This window comes from Hyperolius riggenbachi, chromosome 6, assembly GCF_040937935.1.
Source record: "Hyperolius riggenbachi isolate aHypRig1 chromosome 6, aHypRig1.pri, whole genome shotgun sequence".
Lineage (NCBI taxonomy): Eukaryota > Metazoa > Chordata > Amphibia > Anura > Hyperoliidae > Hyperolius > Hyperolius riggenbachi.
Genome location: NC_090651.1, coordinates 308212520 through 308230680, shown reverse-complemented (window position 1 = coordinate 308230680; position 18161 = coordinate 308212520). Strand labels below are relative to the sequence as shown.

Here is an 18161-nt window from a genome sequence, read left to right as displayed (position 1 = left end):
ACTAGTGCAGGAACATTAACACATACATTTTTACGCATTACTAGTTCAATGCGTAAATTTTTACGCATTAAACCAGCCCCAGGTAAGTGAAACTAATTTTTTTATTTTGCTTGAACCTTCCCTTTAAGTATTTATATACCGCCGACATCTTCCGCAGCGCTGTACAGAGTATGTTGTCTTGTCATATAACTGTCCCTCAGAGGGGCTCCCAATCTAATCCCTACCATAGTCATATGGGTACTTTTCCGTTAGCCGGGCGCATCCACTAGGTGGCATTAATTACTATTCCCCCTCCAGGCCGCCATGGATAGTAGGGAAAGATGTAATTCTGGTGGAATGTTATCGACACCTAGTGGATGCGCCCGGCTAACGGAAAAGTACCGTCATATGTCTATGTATGTATCGTGTAGTGCAGTGTTTCCCAACCAGTGTGCCGCGGCACACTAGTGTGCCGCGGCATGTTGCCCGGTGTGCCGTACAGGTCTGGCCTCTCGCCAGACCTGTACCTACTTTAGGGTGCAGGAGGGGGGAAGTAGCGCTAGAAGGAGGGGCAGTGGAGGCAGCGGTGGGGAGGGGGGAAATATCCCCCCCCTCCCTCACCTGGGACCCCTCCTTCTGCCTCTCTCCCCCTCCGTTTAGCGGTGGCAAGTGCGGCTCGGAGGCATACGGAGAATTACTCACCACTTCCGCGTTCCAAGCGCCGGCAACGTCAAGTCGTCACACATCTCCGCCTTCAATGCCGCCCACTGTTCTTCCTGATTAGCGGAAGCACAGTGGGCGGTATTAAAGGCGGAGATGTGTGACGACATGACGTTGCCGGCGCTTGGAACGCAGAAGTGGTGAGTAATTCTCTGTATGCCTCCCTGCCGCCGAGCCGCACTTGCCACCGCTAAACGGAGGGGGAGAGAGGCAGAAGGAGGGGTCCCAGGGGAGGGGGGGGGGTATTTCCCCCCTCCCCACCGCTGCCTCCACTGCCCCTCCTAGCGCTGCTTCCCCCCCTCCTGGGCATCTATACTGGGGGGAACTGTACTAGCTATACTGGGGGCAACTAAACTAGCTATACTGGGGGCAACGAAACTAGCTATACTGGGGGCAATGAAACTACCTACACTGGGGGCAACTAAACTAGCTATACTGGGGGCAACTATACTAGCTATACTGGGCACTATACTGGGGCACTACCTACCTATACTGGGCACTATGCTAGCTATACTGGGCACTATGCTAGCTATACTGGGCACTATAGTAGCTATCTGGGTACTATACTAGCTATACTGGGCACTTTACTGGCTATACTGGGGCACTACCTATCCATACTGGGACTATACTAGCTATACTGGGGCACTATACTAGCTATACTGGGGCACTATACTGGGGTAACTATACTAACCATACTGGGGCAACTAAACTCCCTATACTGGGGTCGCGCAAACACCCGCGCTGTATGTTTTTGGGAAGTGGGAGGAAACCATAGTGCCTGAAGGAAACCCACACAGGCACGGGGAGAGCAGTAGTTGAAAAAAGCCCTCATTGACAAAATTCCTGAGCACTGCCAAGTACAGTATCACCTACAAGAGAAAAGGGCTTTCCAAGCATCCCGCATTTCTACAAAGTAATTCTAGGGCCAATATCTATTTTCGGAAACTAAAGAGGGGTCATGGCAGTGTCTGCCTCCTTTATTCCAGGGTTATTTTGGGTAGACGGTGTGCTTACTGCACATGGACTCCTTCAAGTAACAGAGAAAGGGGAGGAATGTATCAAAACTGATGCATGACAAGGAGAGCAAGGCTAGAGCAATGTGTGACAGGTCAAATCAAATCAAATTAAAGATAGCTTTATTGGCATGACCAAGATTCATTACAGGTATTGCCAAAGCAAGGGGAAATAGGGGACATGGGAGGGGGTGGGGGACAATGGCTAAGCAGTCTGTGGACATTTTTTAGGTTTACAGTTCCGTTATGCTCCTCTCAGTCTGTGGCATGCTGTGACAGAGTGTGCAGCAATTGTCACTGTGGATTCCTCTTCTCCCAGTAGGATATATGTTTTTCTGTCATCTTCTAGTGTGAGAAAGTCTGGGAATAGTTCCAACAATTTCTTAAAGTAAGTGTCCCTGGTTGCAGTATATTTGGGGCAGTGCAGCAGGAAGTGGCTTTCATCCTCAAGGGTCTTCTGCTCACAGTGTTAGCATCGGAGCAGTGCTTTTCAGCGCTGCTAGATTTGGGCGCAGCCGGCGCCTCCATAGACTTCAATAGGAATCATTCCTATTGAAGCGCTCAGTGAGTAACGTCGGCTCCGTCAGAAGACAGAGCCGAAGTTGCTTAAAAACATAATAATTCGGCCTTCAGCAATCGCTGGAAGCCGAATTATTTCATTCCCCCACTATCCATGTCGGCCTGGAGGGGGAATAGTAATTAAATCGGCCCGGACTTGTGCAGAAGCAGGATCAGCCATATACCGCTGTATCCTGCGCCCAAGTCTACCGGCGCCGATTTCAAATGTACGCGTTAGCATAGTCTCTCCTTCCTGGGTTTGTACGTCTGTCTGTGTCTCCCAGACTCTATTTCGACAGGTTTATTGCTGCTGAACAGCCTGATTTATACATCTTCAAAGACAATAACACTGCACTGAAATAAACCCTCTCCCAGACCCTTTATTACAAGCATGAACTGTTTTCTGTCTCATATCTGTCACACATCTGTCTTTGATGTGAGCAATGCATTGTGGGAGCAGCGATGGGATCTACCTGAAGCTCTGCAATCTTCTACAACCTGCATTTTATTAAAGTTACAGTAACTTGAACTGGGAAAAAAAACAGAACACTGTTCCTAACCACACCAACAGCACCATAAGGATCAAGCTGTGACTTTACACTCACCTTACCAGTTCCTGTACAGGAGCTGTAACATTAAGTTTAGTAGGATCATATGTTTATACTTATATCCTGATTAGGGTTGATCAATGAGCTACAAATATTTCTGCGTTCATGCAGATTTATATAAATCTTTATGCAAATATATGCAGCCTGAAAATGGACCAATCAATTTAAACCTGGGTGGGACTTGATTGGTCCATTTTCAAGCTGCATATATTTGCATAACATTTTACTTAAATCTGCATGAACTCAGAAATTTGCATCTCATTGATCATCCCTAATCCTGATGTTTGAATAATGGTGTGTACACACTTGAAAGATTAATGAAAGATCTTAGACCAATTTTACCCTCTTCCATGTAGTATGAGAGCCATACCTACACAGTCTGTTCTATGGAGCTGAACTCCCCATCAGACAGAAATCTTTGCAAGATGCTGCACACACAGATGCTGTACAGACACAAAAGATCAGTATCTGAAAAAGATCTGTTCCTGCCAAAAATCCATTCCAACAAAATGCATTCATAGTCTAGGATATCTGCAGATCTCATACACACCTTAACAGACATTCATCTGCATATCCGACAATAATCTGCAGATCTGAAGATCCATCCTGGTTGATCTGATCTGCAGATGATTGTCCATTAATCAAGGTGTGTATGAGATCTGCAGATATCATAGACTATGAATGCATTTTGCAGGAACGGATCTTTTGCAGGAACAGATCTTTTGCAGATACTGATCTGTTGAAGGTGTACAGCATCTTCCTGTGCAGCATCTTGCAATGTTTTTTTTCTGATGGGGAGTGCAGCTCCATAGAATAGACTGTGTAGAGTATGGCTCTCATACTACATGGAATTGGGTGAAATTGGTCTGTGATCTTTCATTTTCCAAAGACTTTTATCTCAAGTGTGTATGTAGCCTAATGCCGGGCATACTTTGTTCGTTTTATGCACTGGATCGAGCCAGTGGCTTGATGCCGGCACATCCCCGCTCGTCCGCGCGGATCGATTGCCGCTCGTCCCCGCCGGCACTTCCTTATCACCGCTCGTTTCCCTGCCATTGTCCGCCGGCGGGAATCGAGCAGACGTGGGTCTAGCGGCATGATCGGGCCAGCTGAATATTATCAGCTGGCCGGATTAGCTGGTCGATACACGGTACAGAAACGTACCATGTATCCCCAGCATAAGAATGCATTTTGCAGGAACTGATGTTTTGCAGGAACAGATCTTTTGCAGATACTGATGTTTTGAATGTGTACAGCATCTTTGTGTGCAGCATCTTGCAAAGATTTTTATCTGATAGGGAGTTCAGCTCAATAGAATAGACTGTATAGGTGGCCATACACTGGTCGATTTGCCATCAGATTCGACCAACAGACAGATCCCTATCTGATCGAATCTGATCAGAGAGGGATCGTATGGCTACCTTTACTGCAAACAGATTGTGAACCGATTTCAGCCTGAAACCGTTCACAATCTGTGGTGGTGGTGCTGCCGCCGATTCCCCCCCCATCCCGCATACATTACCTGCTCCGCCGGCGCGACTCCCGGGTCTCCGCTCTTCTTCTGCGCTCTGGTCTGGGCTGGTCTCCGGCATGCTTCCCTTCTTCCTGTCTGGGGGAAGTTTAAACAGTAGAGCGCCCTCTACTGTTTAAACTTCCTGCCAGGACAGGAAGAAGGGAAGCATGCCGGAGACCAGACCAGAGCGGAGACGGAGAAGAAGAGCGGAGACCCGGGAGTCGCGCCGGCGGAGCAGGTAATGTATGTGGCTCTATTGCGTCTATTGCATCGGTCGGGCACTCGAACGCCGCTAGCGATGCGCTCTTTACCCGTGGGCGATCGACGGTTATTTTCCGCACGGCGCGATCGACGGGATCGGACGGAATGGATCGAAATTCGGCGTGTAGCGTGAACGATTGGCAGCATATTCGATCCCATTGATCGAATCTGCTGTCGAAACGGGCGCAAATCGGGCCAGTGTATGGCCAGCTTATAGGTTTGGCTCTCATACTACATGAAAGGCGGTAAAATTGGTCTGATATCTTTCATTAATCTTTCAAGTGTGTACACACCATAAGGTTATCAAACTAAAACATTTATAATGCAGAATAGCGCTCTGCAATGAAAAACCTAGGCGCCGTTCACAGTGCACATGTTGCATTGACGTGTAACGAGCTGCATTAGGCTAACGTAGTGCATGCAGTGCATTAAAACTATCTATTGCAGACGTTACCATGTTTGCACATGCACACTAATGTCTATAGCAGGTGCAGAGTAAATTATAATCAACAGCCATCCATTACTTCCAAGTTATCAATACCGCATGCACCATAAGCGCAAAATCCATAACTCAATGGGACCTAACGTGTGCCACCGCAGTCTGCATTGTGCGACTTAGCACTGCATTATAGTTGCATTGTGCGCCCTTTAACGTTGCACCACAATGCAATGTCCCACTATGAACTTAGCCTAAAGTTGCCTATACAGTGTAGTGTAGTGTATCATGCCATGTAGAGATGGCCCAGCCTTGGAGAACTCATGGAGAAGCACATGATCAGTTTGATCAGCTGATAGATTTGTACGCCTCTGATTTGCTGTGATGACTTCCTGGTTTAACACATGATCATGACCAGCAAATCAGAGGCTTACACATTTATCAGCTGATAAAACTGATCATGTGCTTCTCCATGAGTTCTCCAAGGCTGGACCATCCCTAGCTATTAGTGGGGGATCAAATACATGAACATTATCATCCAGATGACGCATGATTACCTGTGCTGCCACTTTGCACCACATTGCTCTTTCAGTAACCAACAATAAACTGTCTGTTTAATGCAGTGCAAAGCTAGGGGAAACATTCATTGTGCACTGCTGCAGCCCACGGCCCCCTTCGCTCCTGCAAGGGCTGTTGCATTACACAAAGGAATGGTTCTATATTCAAATCAGTATTTCCACTGAAATATTTATTGGACATGTCCTAGTTTCGCCAATTACATTGAATCTAATATTGAGTCTATTGATGTGATTTATTTTTTCTGTTTAAATTGTCTGCTACCCTCACTTAAGTCATAGCAGAATTTAATACAAAGCATTGAGATATATGTAAAATAGCAGTTGGTGGCAGTAGCAGTAAGAACTTAAGGCTCATACACACATCAGACTATAGTCTTTGGAAAATGAAAGATCACAGACCAATCTTACCACCCTTCACGTAGTATGAGAGCCATACCTTCACAGTCTATTCTATGGAGCTGAACTCCCCATCAGACAGAAATCATTGCAAGATGCTGCACACACAGATGCTGTACAGACACAAAAGATCAGTATCTGCAAAAGATCTCTTCCTGCAAAAGATCCGTTCCTGCAAATTGCATTCATAGTCTATGAGATCTGCAGATCCTCATACACACCCTGTTTAACAGACATTCATCTGCAGATCAGACAATCATCTGCAGATCTGAAAATCCATCCTGGTGGATCTGATCTGCAGATGAATGTCTTTTAGGGCTTGTTTCCACTGTTGCGACGCGATTTCGGCCGCATTCCGACGCTTGTAAAAACGCATGCGGATGTGTTTCCACATGCGTTTTTACCCGCGATTTCGCATGGCAGGGTGCCATGCGAAATTAACCATGACACTGCCAGGGCTAAATAAAATTGAAAAAGGTGCGAAATCGCACGCGAAATCGCGGGTAAAAACGCATGTAACAAACGCATGCGTTTTTACTATTAAATACATTAGCGGCGATTCGCACGGATTCCCGACGCAGGCGAAATCGTTGGCTCTTTTGTGCGTTTTTTTCACGCTGAAAAAAACGCACCTCAACAACGCTACAGTGGAAACAGGCCCATCCACTTATATTACATGTGCGGATCTGCATGCGTTGGACGCATGCAGATTCGCGATAGTGGAAATGAGCCCTCAAGCAAGGTGTGTATGATGATCTGCAGATATCATCGACTATGAATGCATTTTGCAGGAACGGATCTTTGGCAGGAACAGATCTTTTGCAGATACTGATCTTTTGTGTCTGTGCAGCATCTTGCAAAGAGTTCTATCTGATGGGGAGTTCAGCTCCATAGAATAGACTGTGTAGGTATGTCTCTCATACTACATGGAAGGGGGTAAAATTGGTCTGTGATCTTTCATTTTCCAAAGACTATGGTCTGATGTGTGTATGAGCCTTTAAGCCTAGTACACACTAGCAATTTTGATAGGCCAATCACTGGTCAATATTACCACCTCCATGTAGTATGACCATTTACCTATCTAATCTGCATAGAATTGAAAATCTGTTTGGCCCTCATACTACATGGAGGTGGTAAAATTGACCAATCATTGGCCAATCAAAATTGCTAGTGTGTACTAGCCTTTAGAGTGATCTTGGCATGGGTGCATGTATTGTATCCTTAAAAAAGTTAGATACTTACCTCTGTAGTGGGATCACTCTGGATGGTCTAGAGCAGGGATCCCCAACCTTTTTGGAACCGAGGACAGCTTTTATGCAAGACATTTTTTCCAAGGCCTAGTAGACCAGGATGGGAAGAAATTAAGCGCATACAACACGATAAAGTGTGTATAATTTTGCAGGAAAAAAGCACCTCAAAAACACACAGTGAGTACGAGCCTCTGGGGCTAGTTTACACGGACGGTTGTACATCATTTGCCACTGACTGAACTACACGCTGATTGGATGCAGAAAAATGAATGCCTATGGGCCTGTTTCCACTAAGCGCAATTTTTCTGATGCAGATTTTCCCATAGGCATTAGTTGGAGTCAGTTTTTCTGCATCCATTCTGCGTGTAGTGGAAACAGGCCCTAAGTGGGCAGCGCTGGTACCGTCGTTTTCTGCTGTGTACAGTTGTTTGGACAAGCACCCCGTTTTCATTCGGTTTTAACCAACCCTGGAAGCAACAAGCTGCCTCAAGGGTCGCTTACTACCACACCTCCGTGTCCTCCGTGGGGGTGAAAAACGTTGAACACAGCAAAAAGCCACCCAAAGACGCTTTATGTTTTCTGCACACTTGAAGAAAAGCGTTTAATGAGACGATGCCAGAAGCCGGTGGGAACAGGCCCTTACGGCGCATACACACGCCATATTTCCGCAAACCACAGATCCGCCAGACCCTCCCGCTAGGTGAACGTTCTGCCGACAGTAGCACATGTGTATGCGCTGTCGGCAGACTGATAAGGCTGTTTCTGAACGATCCGCTGAGCAGCAGAACGTCCGCCCAGCGAGAGGGTCTAGCGGACCCGTCGTTTGCAGAAATATGGCGTGTGTACGCGCCTTAAGCCCAATAGACATGCACGATTAAAGTCAGCTAATGTGGCCAATAATGACCGCTTCAGCTGATAGTCAAGCGTATGTACAGTAGCCCCGACTCCCGCCTGGAAAGCAATCTGCTGGCGGAGCAACTTAGCTGAGCTACGGATGATTCTTTTGTGTCGCCATGTGACGTCACGCATACACTGCTCCATCCCCCCTCCGCTTTTCCGCATAGCAACAGTGCACCTTGTCAGTATTACAGCTGACTTCTCACCTGTTAAGCTTGGTCCAATGATGTTCCCCAAGGGATCGGAACACCTGATCGGGACTTAGCAATGGTGCACAAAAAAGTAGCAAAAATATAATAAGCAAACAGAAAAAGATAAAAAGGGGGGAACCCCCCCCCCCCACTACAGATAATAAACCGGAGGCTTAACGCCTCCTCCCCTCAGCTGACTTTTGTACCTGAGCTTATCTTGCCATTAACCTCCCTCAGCCCCTTAGCAAAGCAATAGGCAGTAAAATACAAAAAAATATTGCCCATTGCAATATTGCAAGTAATGGCAAATGTACCTGCTTGCTGTAATGTAATGCTTCACACTCAGCTCCGTCACAAATGGACTCAGGTGTTCTTTGTTACAACTTGCCCATTGTCCCCACTATGGTCACCGCCTCTGGCTGGGCATTTTTTTGCAGAGGGGCAAGATTATAGGCTCCGAAAATGCGTGGCCATGGTCGCGGCCGTGCACACCAGGGACAATTAGCTGTGGCTCATGGAGGAGGTGGCGATGGAGGATCACGATGGAGGGGGGGGGGGGGGGGGCGTGCACATGCAAAAAAAGCCATGCAGATGATGGACAGGGAGGACCGGGAACATGCGAGAGAAGCCCTGCGGCTGATGGAGGGGCCGGGACTCTTCCGGCTCACAGTACACAGAGTGGAGGCTAGTTACAGTTGCAGCTGCACTGCAGTGAGACAGGGGAGCTGCGTCCCAGCATAACACACCCTGCGGACCGGGGGTTGGGGCCCTCTGGGCTAGAGTATTCCTACAACCTGTTCTGCACTGCAACCCATTAAAGTCAAAGATTACTCATGGCTACGCATCTTTATGTAAGAGCACGACTTTTTACTCTGTGCAACTGCGCAGGCGCAAACCCACTGGTGCTTGTGTAGTGCAGCCTCCCTCATACACACAAGGGAGTGCGGCTGCAAAGATGAAGAGGGTCCTGGCTAGCAGCGGAGGGGCTGCGGAGGAGCTTCCCCCTAACTTTTTTTTTTTTAAGTTACAGGTTGACTTTAAAGGACCACTATCATGAAAAACTGTAGAATTTAAAATACATGAAAACACATAAATAAAAAATACATTTCTCCCTGAGTAAAATGTGCTATAAAATACTTTTCTCCTGTTGCTGTCGCTTACAGTAGGTAGTAGAAATCTGACAGCACTGAAAGGTTTTGGACTAACCCATCACCTCAAAGGGATTCTCAGGGTTTTCTTCATTTACAAAAGCACTTGCCTTGCTGAGAATCCCTTATTAAGAGATGGACTAGTCCAAAATCTGTCACTTCAGTCAGATTTCTACTAACTACTGTAAGTGACAGCAGCATAGGAGAAAAGTCATTTATGGCTCATTTTACTCTGGAAAAAATGTACTTATTTGATTATGACAGAGTAACCAAGCAGCTCAGGGTGACCCAAACTACTAGGAATGTATAGGGGAGTAAAAGGGACCAAAAAGCCCTCCTACTAAAAAAGCAAAGCTTGGTGTAATTGCCTTCTTAAAACAGAAGGAAATTTTCAATAATTCAGCTATAAGTGAACATTTGTGGTTACCCACAATGCACTACCACTAAATATGCAAATTATTATGTTTGCACATATTTTAAATTTTACAATTTTTCGCCATAGTGCCCCCTTAAAGTCCACAGTCTAGTAGAAGGTGCTTAGATTTGCCTTCACATCTGCTTGGAGCCTGGTAGCAGAGGAATGCTTGTGGGTCTGTACTATACAAGGTGAACAGGTTTTGACAGGAATACAGTGCCTGACACTCTCCTGGGAGCGACCTTCTGGCCTGCAGGAACAATCCCACTAATAACAGTATATCACCGCTGCTTTGAAGCCCCCTCTAATCCAAATTTGTGGAGATTTCCTTGAGAAGATAATTGGGTCAAAGGAAGATCATTTAGTTGAATCAGACTTCTGCTATAAATTCAATATTACTTTTGTTTAGGCTGCAATGTTGTGCTCTGTGTGCAGATGAGGGCAGGGCCGGCTATAGACTTTTTGCCACCTGAGGCAAACATGTGAGGATGCCACCCCCCCCCCCCCACCCTCCTCAGGTAGTATAATTGCCCCCAGGTAGTCTGGAGGGGGTAAAAGCCAGGAAGGGGGGCAGCAGGCACAGCGGCGCGGAGGGGGGGTCAACCCTTCTCCCTCACCTGGGTCTCCCCGTCCGCTCTCCCCCTCCAGCTAATTGCGCAGCAGGTACACACATCAGGCAGCGGTCAGTGGATCAATTACTCACCTCTTCCTTCCGCGTTCCAGTGTGCATACCCCCTCCCCCCCTCATATGATGCTCTCCTCTCCATGCCATGAAAAGTTCCCTATCCATGTAGACCACCTCATACACCTTGTGCAGCTGCCCTCTCCAGGGCCTGGCCGAGGCAGAGGCGAGAGAGGCTCCAGCCTCAGGGTGCAGTGTAGGAGGGGGCACACAACTCACTCAGCTATCATTCCCCTATTGTGTTTGAAGCAGAGAGAAATAAGAAAAGGGGATACATGGCAGTGACTGCAAGCCAGATAACTAGAGATTAAGGTGTAGGAGAGTTTGAGGGCCCTGGGGTGCCTCTTAGTCTAATAGCAATCAGTGTGTGAGGGTTGGGGTGGGAGGGATGGAGGGGCGCACTCTAGTGTCTCAGCCTTGGGTGCTGGAGGACCTTGTCCCGGCTCTGGCCCTCTCCATGTCATGTACGGACTCCATGTACACCCCTTGTGAAGCAATTAGGATGACCCTACCTAGGTAACACTGGCGTTGCTAATGTAACACGTGTTACAACAAGGGTGTTACCTAGGTAATGGTGATTACACTAACTGCGCAATGTGCCATACATCAGTGGTGTAAGTACCAGTAAAGTTGTCACGTGCTACTTCTGCGTAACGCTTTTACTACTGTCTACTGAATATGTCCCTTTGTCTGAAATGGGAGTAAAAAGTTTCAATGTTATATACCAAAGAAAACCATAAAAGATTTTTGCGCTGAAGTTGCAGTTCTATCTGTGCCTGCTATTTGTATTAAGTCATTGTAACCCAGATGTCAGTGCTATGCTAGCCTGCTCTTACTCATCAAAGTCATGTTATTCCACTGAAGGGTTAACCACTGGTATGCATCACTGCCAGGAACAGGCCCAGGACTTTAGTGTATTACAAAGCCATTCTATCACTGATGGGATTTGTCTAGTTTATGAGAGGTGTTCAACATAAAGACAGGCTCTTTTTTGTACCTAGTACAACTGTTCTTGAAATCGTGTGAGAGTTATATACCTTATATAGGGTAGATGTATTACCCGTTCAGTGTGGGAATTAAGGGTGCGGCCACTGGATTTGGAGGAAAGACACAAACAATATAGACTGCTGTGAGAATCCCCAAAGTACAGTTTACAACGCAGAGAAAACTCAAAACAGCGGGACAGAAAGGGCACCAGATAATGAACTGTGATTACTTCAAAACTCGAATCTGCAACTTTTTGGCTCATATCCTATTAACTTTTCTCCTAAGACTGAATGGGATCGCGGGATGAAGTGTCCCGAAATGCAGCACACCATGTGGGGCGATTCAGAGCTGAATCGCCGAGCATGAATGGAAATGGCGGACAGTGCTGTCTATGCACTGTCTGCTGTCCCTGCGATCGCATTTCCATAAGCGCTTGAATACGCGCTGGAAACGAGCCCTAAGGGCTGAAAAGGGTTGAAAAATGATCTCTTGGGAGAGAACTGAGGAAAAAAAAGTTAATTATATAAGAACCTTTTTCTCTCAGATCCCTTTGGAAACCACCTAGCAATGCATCACGCAAGATTATTATGTACAGGCTGATTGTGGATCAAACAATATGAACAAATTACATGGTAAATATCAATCATTTTTTGATTTCTCTTCTACTTTTTAACTTCTCACTTTGCAATATATTGATTTTTCCCCTTTAAGCTTCTCAGGTTCCAAACTTACATGGGGTTCTTGAGGCTCTCGTCGCAAAATGCTCCCAGCCGCAAGAGTGCAACGAGGGAGCGCGCTTGGATTGCAACTTGGCAAGGCTTTCGGGCACAATTGCAGGTGACTGTAGCCACGTAGGGAGACGACGAGGGACTAGGCCTCTAGGGGGCTTAAAGAGAACCTGAACTGAAAATAAAAAGTCAAAATAACCATACACAGGTCATACTTACCTCCTGTGTAGCCTACTCCTCAATCTCTTTCTCCTCTCCTGCATCCCATTGGTCCACTGTGATCAATGGAATTCTCCGTCCTCCATTTTAAAAATGGCCATTACCCCATAACAGCTTCCTGGTCAGTACACAGCTAAACTGTAAAATCACCCACTTAAACCATAGGGAAACATGGACCTTACCTTGCGCAGTCAGTTGTAACTGACAGTTGCTGATATATAACTGACAGCAACTGGTATATTTCAGTTCTGACAAAATATTTTCAGAACTGGAAGGGATCACTGTAAGAAGAAAATGGTGAACTTCTGAGAGGAACTGATGGTGAGGTTAGTATGTAATATTCATTTGCAGCTACGTCATGTGCTTATTTTAAATAATTTTACTCGCTTCAGGTTCCCTTTAAGGAAGCCGCAGGAACCTGAGGTGCTTCTCGTCTCAGGTACACTTTAAGTTCCTCTTTAAAGGACACATCCAAGATCCCTGAAAAAAAAAAACATCTACTTTCTCGGGGCTTCCTCCAGCCTCTTGCAGCCGTCCCGTGCCCTCCCTGCAGCTCCGCTCCCAGCCGGTGGCCTGCGCAGTACAGCCCAGATGATGTCAGTGCGACTCCGTGAGTCGCACGCGGGAGCGTAGAAGGGGGCCAACCTGGCGAGACCGGCATCAGCACAGGATGGCTGGCAGAAGCCCCAGGTAAGTGACTTTTTTATTTTTATTCTCCCTGGACCTTCCCTTTAAAAGGCATAAGAGGTGTGATAATATCACCCAGGAGAAAACTTAGGAGAAAAAGAGAATTAGATCAGTCCCACTGAGTTCTGACAACACACACTTGTCCTATTCAGTGTAATCCTGTAAGATGCACAGGCACCTCCATGGCAGAGTAGCCCTTATATGGAAATCTGGATGTATTTACATCCTCCTCCTCATTTGACTGCAGTATATTATGGCTATGGCCACCTTCAGACATAACTTGCTCGCCTGCAGTTCTCCAGTAGGCCTACCTGCACTTCTCTGTCTCCATATTTCTGGGGGTTCTTGCTGTTCTGACATTTCTTCCTGAGTTTCTTGAGTTCAGACTGACATTTCTCAATAGATTCCGACTTGGACCGATGCTCCACTTGGTATTTTTTCAGAGTCGCCTAGGGACAGTAAAGGAAATGCTGTCAGTTACTAAGTGACGAGCCCCCGATACGAAGGAAGGTGTGACAAATCACCACAATGGACAATGCAAAGCAGCGGAAGAGAAAGTACGCACGGTCAAATACTTGATATCCAGTTCCAGCTTGTGTTCCAGTTGAGCCAGGAGTTCAGAGTGGAAAAGTTTCAACTGAAAAAAAAAAAGATAGTTGCATAACTTTGACATCTTGGGAACTGAATGTTATTTTTATACGTTAAGATGACAATCATTAAAGATGAACTCTAACATAGCAAACTAAAAAACTATGACCTCACACTTGTGCGTTGTCAGAGCGATTTCAGCATTGCTGAAAATCGCTAGCAGTTTGAAAAACGTGTGTACAATAAAAGTATATGGAAGTTTTCTCATCTAAGCGATTTTCTGAAATGCAAACGGGTTGCCTGCAGCATTTTTCGAGCGATTCTGCAGGCTAAATTGAACTAAAAATCACAAAACGCTAATCGCTGAAAAAAGGCTGGAAAAACGCTTTCTATACAGTGAAAAATCGCTGGGAAAAAACGCCAGAAAATCGCTCAGCGATTGCGTTAGCGTTTAGTGATTTCTAGCGTGAATGGATCCTAAATCAACTCCTCTTTAGTTACCTAGGTTGAAAAAAGCCAGGGTCTATCAAGTTCAACCTTTTTAGCCTCACTGCACCTCAATACACAGGAAAGAAGCTCTAAAGAGCAAAAGAGTAACCAAGCAGCTCTGAAAAGCAAAAACTCTCTCTCTGACTGGATCAAGGCATCATCTTCCCCCACCTAGCAGTCACAGCAGAGGGCAGTGGTGTAGGGCCCATGATCCCAGCAGCTTGTGCTCTTCAAGGGTCCCTTCGTGTCCCAGTACTTACTGTTCACTCCTGATGCATCCGCCACAATGTGTCAGGCAGAGAGCCTGGAAATGGTCAGCTCTACTCATCCTAAACTGCAATATTGGGCTGGTTGCTCCTCCCTTCCTGCTACTGACAGCACATAGCAGCCTGACAGATATGTCTGAGACAGGCAGTGGCACCGCCCCCAGACTTCCCCCTTAGCTCCAGCCTTGTGCCCTCAACTCACTGCTGGCTGCTTCTCCTCTCATCCTGTAGCATGCTGGTGTCTGTCGGTACTACATTGTGGCAGGGCTGTCTCTGTATGTTGGTAGAGTGGCAGACTCCACCCCCAGATTTGGCAGACTCCACCCCCAGATTTTTCTTTTTTATAATTATTATCATTGTACTGACAATAAGGATAAGGTCCAGAGGTGCCAAAAAGAGTAAAAACAATGCTAAGATTAAAAATTGGGGGGAGACGTACTCACCACCCATCCAACAGACCAAGAACCAATATAAAACACAATGCTCAGTCGAGAAATCAGCAATTTATTGGTGCTCCTAGGTGCTACGCGTTTCACGGGACTAACCCGCTTCCTCAGACAATCAAAACAGGAGCACAAGCTAAAAAATACAAAACAATAATATACATAAATAACGGACCCCAAGTACTTGTGATGAATTAAACAGAAGTCGGCGCTTCACAGAAGAAAGTGCAAACAATAGTGCAGGCATATAACAGCGCAGGCATATACTTTGTGTAATATCCAATACAAATAATCGATCACTATGACTCATTTTGGTATCTATCTCTACAGATGTTCAAGGGATAAGACCTCTAAAGGTGAAGAAGATATGCTATAGACTACTGCATTTAATGTCATAAAGGGCTATGGTAGCTATCATGGCAATCATAACCCAGTGTCAGGTAATTTACAATGACATCATATAGTTGTGATAGTGTGTCACATGTCAGACCAGGTCTATAATGACCTAGCTTAAAGAGAAGTGGCCGCAGGTTAAATTAATAAATAAAGTATAGTGCTCAACCATTAGTATAAGAAGAGATCAGGCATAGTGAGGATGAGGTAGTATAGTAAGAGGACTTACCAATTGGGGGTCTGGAACGAGCTCAGCGCCTCAGTGAGGAACGAGGCGAACTGAGCACTATAAATGGACTAAGTGAGCGGAGAACGCCGTCTCCGCGTGGTGTTGCGACACTTCCGCTGTGCTGAAGTGATGGTGAGCGCGCATGCGCATGCGCCAGACGGTGTAGGCGCCATTTTGGAAATGGTGAAGTATTGGCATGCTGTGTGCCGCTCGTATGCGGCTTTTCATCAGTCCAAAACGTCAATTATGGACGGAGAAAAGGTACTATAGCCGCCTGAACGCCCCAAAAACGCTAAGGCAATTGCAGTGTCTATATAGACGCAAATGGTGTTAATGTGTGGATAATGAGGGTAATTGGAGCTCTATAATGGAAGAACCTGAAGGGTACTTTAAACAATAAAAAAATAAAAATATATATATATATATGTTATATAAACCTGGGTGAATTACTTTTTTAAAAAAACACAGGGGGAACTCAGCACTAATATCCTATATATCATAAACACAGACAACCTATATATATAATATCTAGGAACTCTCAAGTAAATATATAAATCGCTACAATAATATACATAAAAAATATAAATAAAAATATAAAAAAACATATAAACAAGTACAACAGCAAAAATCCACACAGCAAATATATTATGTATCGCAGTGGATCGAGATCAATAAAAGAGAGGACAAGTATGATAAAACCTTCTATTAATATCAATTATAGTGCCACTGATAGCACACATAAGATTCAGCATCGTATGATATAAAAGTTCACTTTCTTCAAGTTTTAGTCTAAAATGCTTTCTCTAAGACCTCATTAAGACCGTTAGGAACCAGACTTTTTAGGATATTGATCCAATAGATCTCCTTCTGGCGCAAGCCTTCAAAGATATTTGAAATGTGTGGGGGAATCGCTTCTATAAATGTAATACGAAATAATAGGGGATTATGGTCATGGTGTGTGCCAAAATGTCTGGAGACGCTATGGAGTGCTAGGCAATTAATAATGTTCCTCTTGTGTTGGCCGACCCTACTGCGGGCCTCCTGGGTCGTGCGGCCCACATATTGGAGGCCGCAAGGGCAGGAGATGAGATAAACGATGAACCGGGAATCACAGTTGATATATTGTTTTATGGAATAGGTACTAGATGTAACGGCCGAGTGGAAGGTGTTGGTGTCATTCACAAACTGACAAGCCAAGCAACGGGGCTTATTGCATGGATAAGATCCGGGTCTAGTATTGCCTTTGGACTGTATGTTCTTGAGTCTGCTAGGTGCCAGTAGGTTTCGTAAACTTGGGGCTCTCCTGTATGTTAAAGATGGTCTATCAGGGACAGCTGATTTTAAGTAAGGGTCTTGAAGTAGGAGGTCCCACCTGTTTTGTAGTATTGATCTGATAGTTTTATGTTGGGCACTAAATCTAGTGATGAATAGCGGAAAGGATAAATCCTGGGTAGTGGGAATTGTAGGTTGGGTGGGAGACACTTGAGTAGCTCTGCGTCTGGCATCTCTAAGTAGCTTATTAGGGCACTGGCGTTCCATGAATTTGTTTGTCAGGATTGCTGACTGTGAATGAAAATCCTTTTGGTCGGTACAGTTGCGGAAGATACGTTTATATTGGCAGTAAGGGGTATTAGTGGTCCAGGGTTTGTGATGGTGGCTGTTAAAATGGATGTAATTATTGGCATCAACTTTTTAAAAAAAAAGTTTTGGTTTTAATTCTATTTCCGTCAGCGTATAACGATAAGTCTAAGTATTCTATGGTGGTACAGTGGTGTTGGGCTGTAAATTGAAGGCCGGCTGCATTGTTTTTTAGGTATTGAACAAAATGTGTAATACCATTAGAGTCGCCCTGCCAAATAAAAATTAAATCATCGATATATCTTTTATAAAATATGATATTATTTCGGAAGGGATGTTGAGGGTGAAATTTACGGTGTTCCAGGAGGCCCATGGACAAGTTCGCAAAGGATGGTGCAAACCAACTGCCCATGGCCGTCCCGGTCAGCTGGTGGTAAAACTTATTCTGAAAACTGAAAGAATTGTGCGTTAGGATAAATTCAGCGCATTGCGTGATAAAAGTTCTCTGGGCCATGGGCATGTGAGTATTGTTGCTTAGAAAGAAGTCAATAGCTGTCAATCCGAAGTCATGGGGAATATTGGTATATAAAGACGTTACGTCACAAGTGAGCCAATGGTAATTATCTTGCCAGACAATGTCTTTTATCAACTGTATGAAGTGTTGGGAATCCTTGAGGTAAGATGGAAGTGACCGTACGTGGGGCTGGAGGTGATGATCAACAAAGACAGATAGGTTGCTTGTGGTGGAATCGATACCTGATATAATTGGTCGACCCGGTGGTTTGCTGAGTGTTTTGTGTATCTTGGGAAGGTAGTAAAAAAAGGGGGTTCTGGGATGCTGATTAATGAGGAAGGTTCTTTCCCCCTTGGTAAGGATGCCCTTAAGGAAGTTGTCATTAATGAAGGCTT

The 18161-nt window shown here is 45.4% G+C and overlaps 1 protein-coding gene across 6 annotated transcripts in view; it reads right to left on the bottom strand.

The window, feature by feature from the left end:
• Positions 1-18161, bottom strand: part of LOC137521683 (BAR/IMD domain-containing adapter protein 2-like) — a 172185-nt gene that overhangs the window by 45029 nt on the left and 108995 nt on the right. For all 6 annotated transcript variants that reach the window (XM_068241291.1, XM_068241293.1, XM_068241295.1 and 3 more), the window contains 2 exons: positions 13832-13903; positions 13578-13715 (listed from right to left, as the gene is read on the bottom strand). In XM_068241291.1, coding sequence (XP_068097392.1) covers positions 13578-13715; positions 13832-13903 — 210 coding nt within the window. The remainder of the gene's footprint in view (positions 1-13577; positions 13716-13831; positions 13904-18161) is intronic.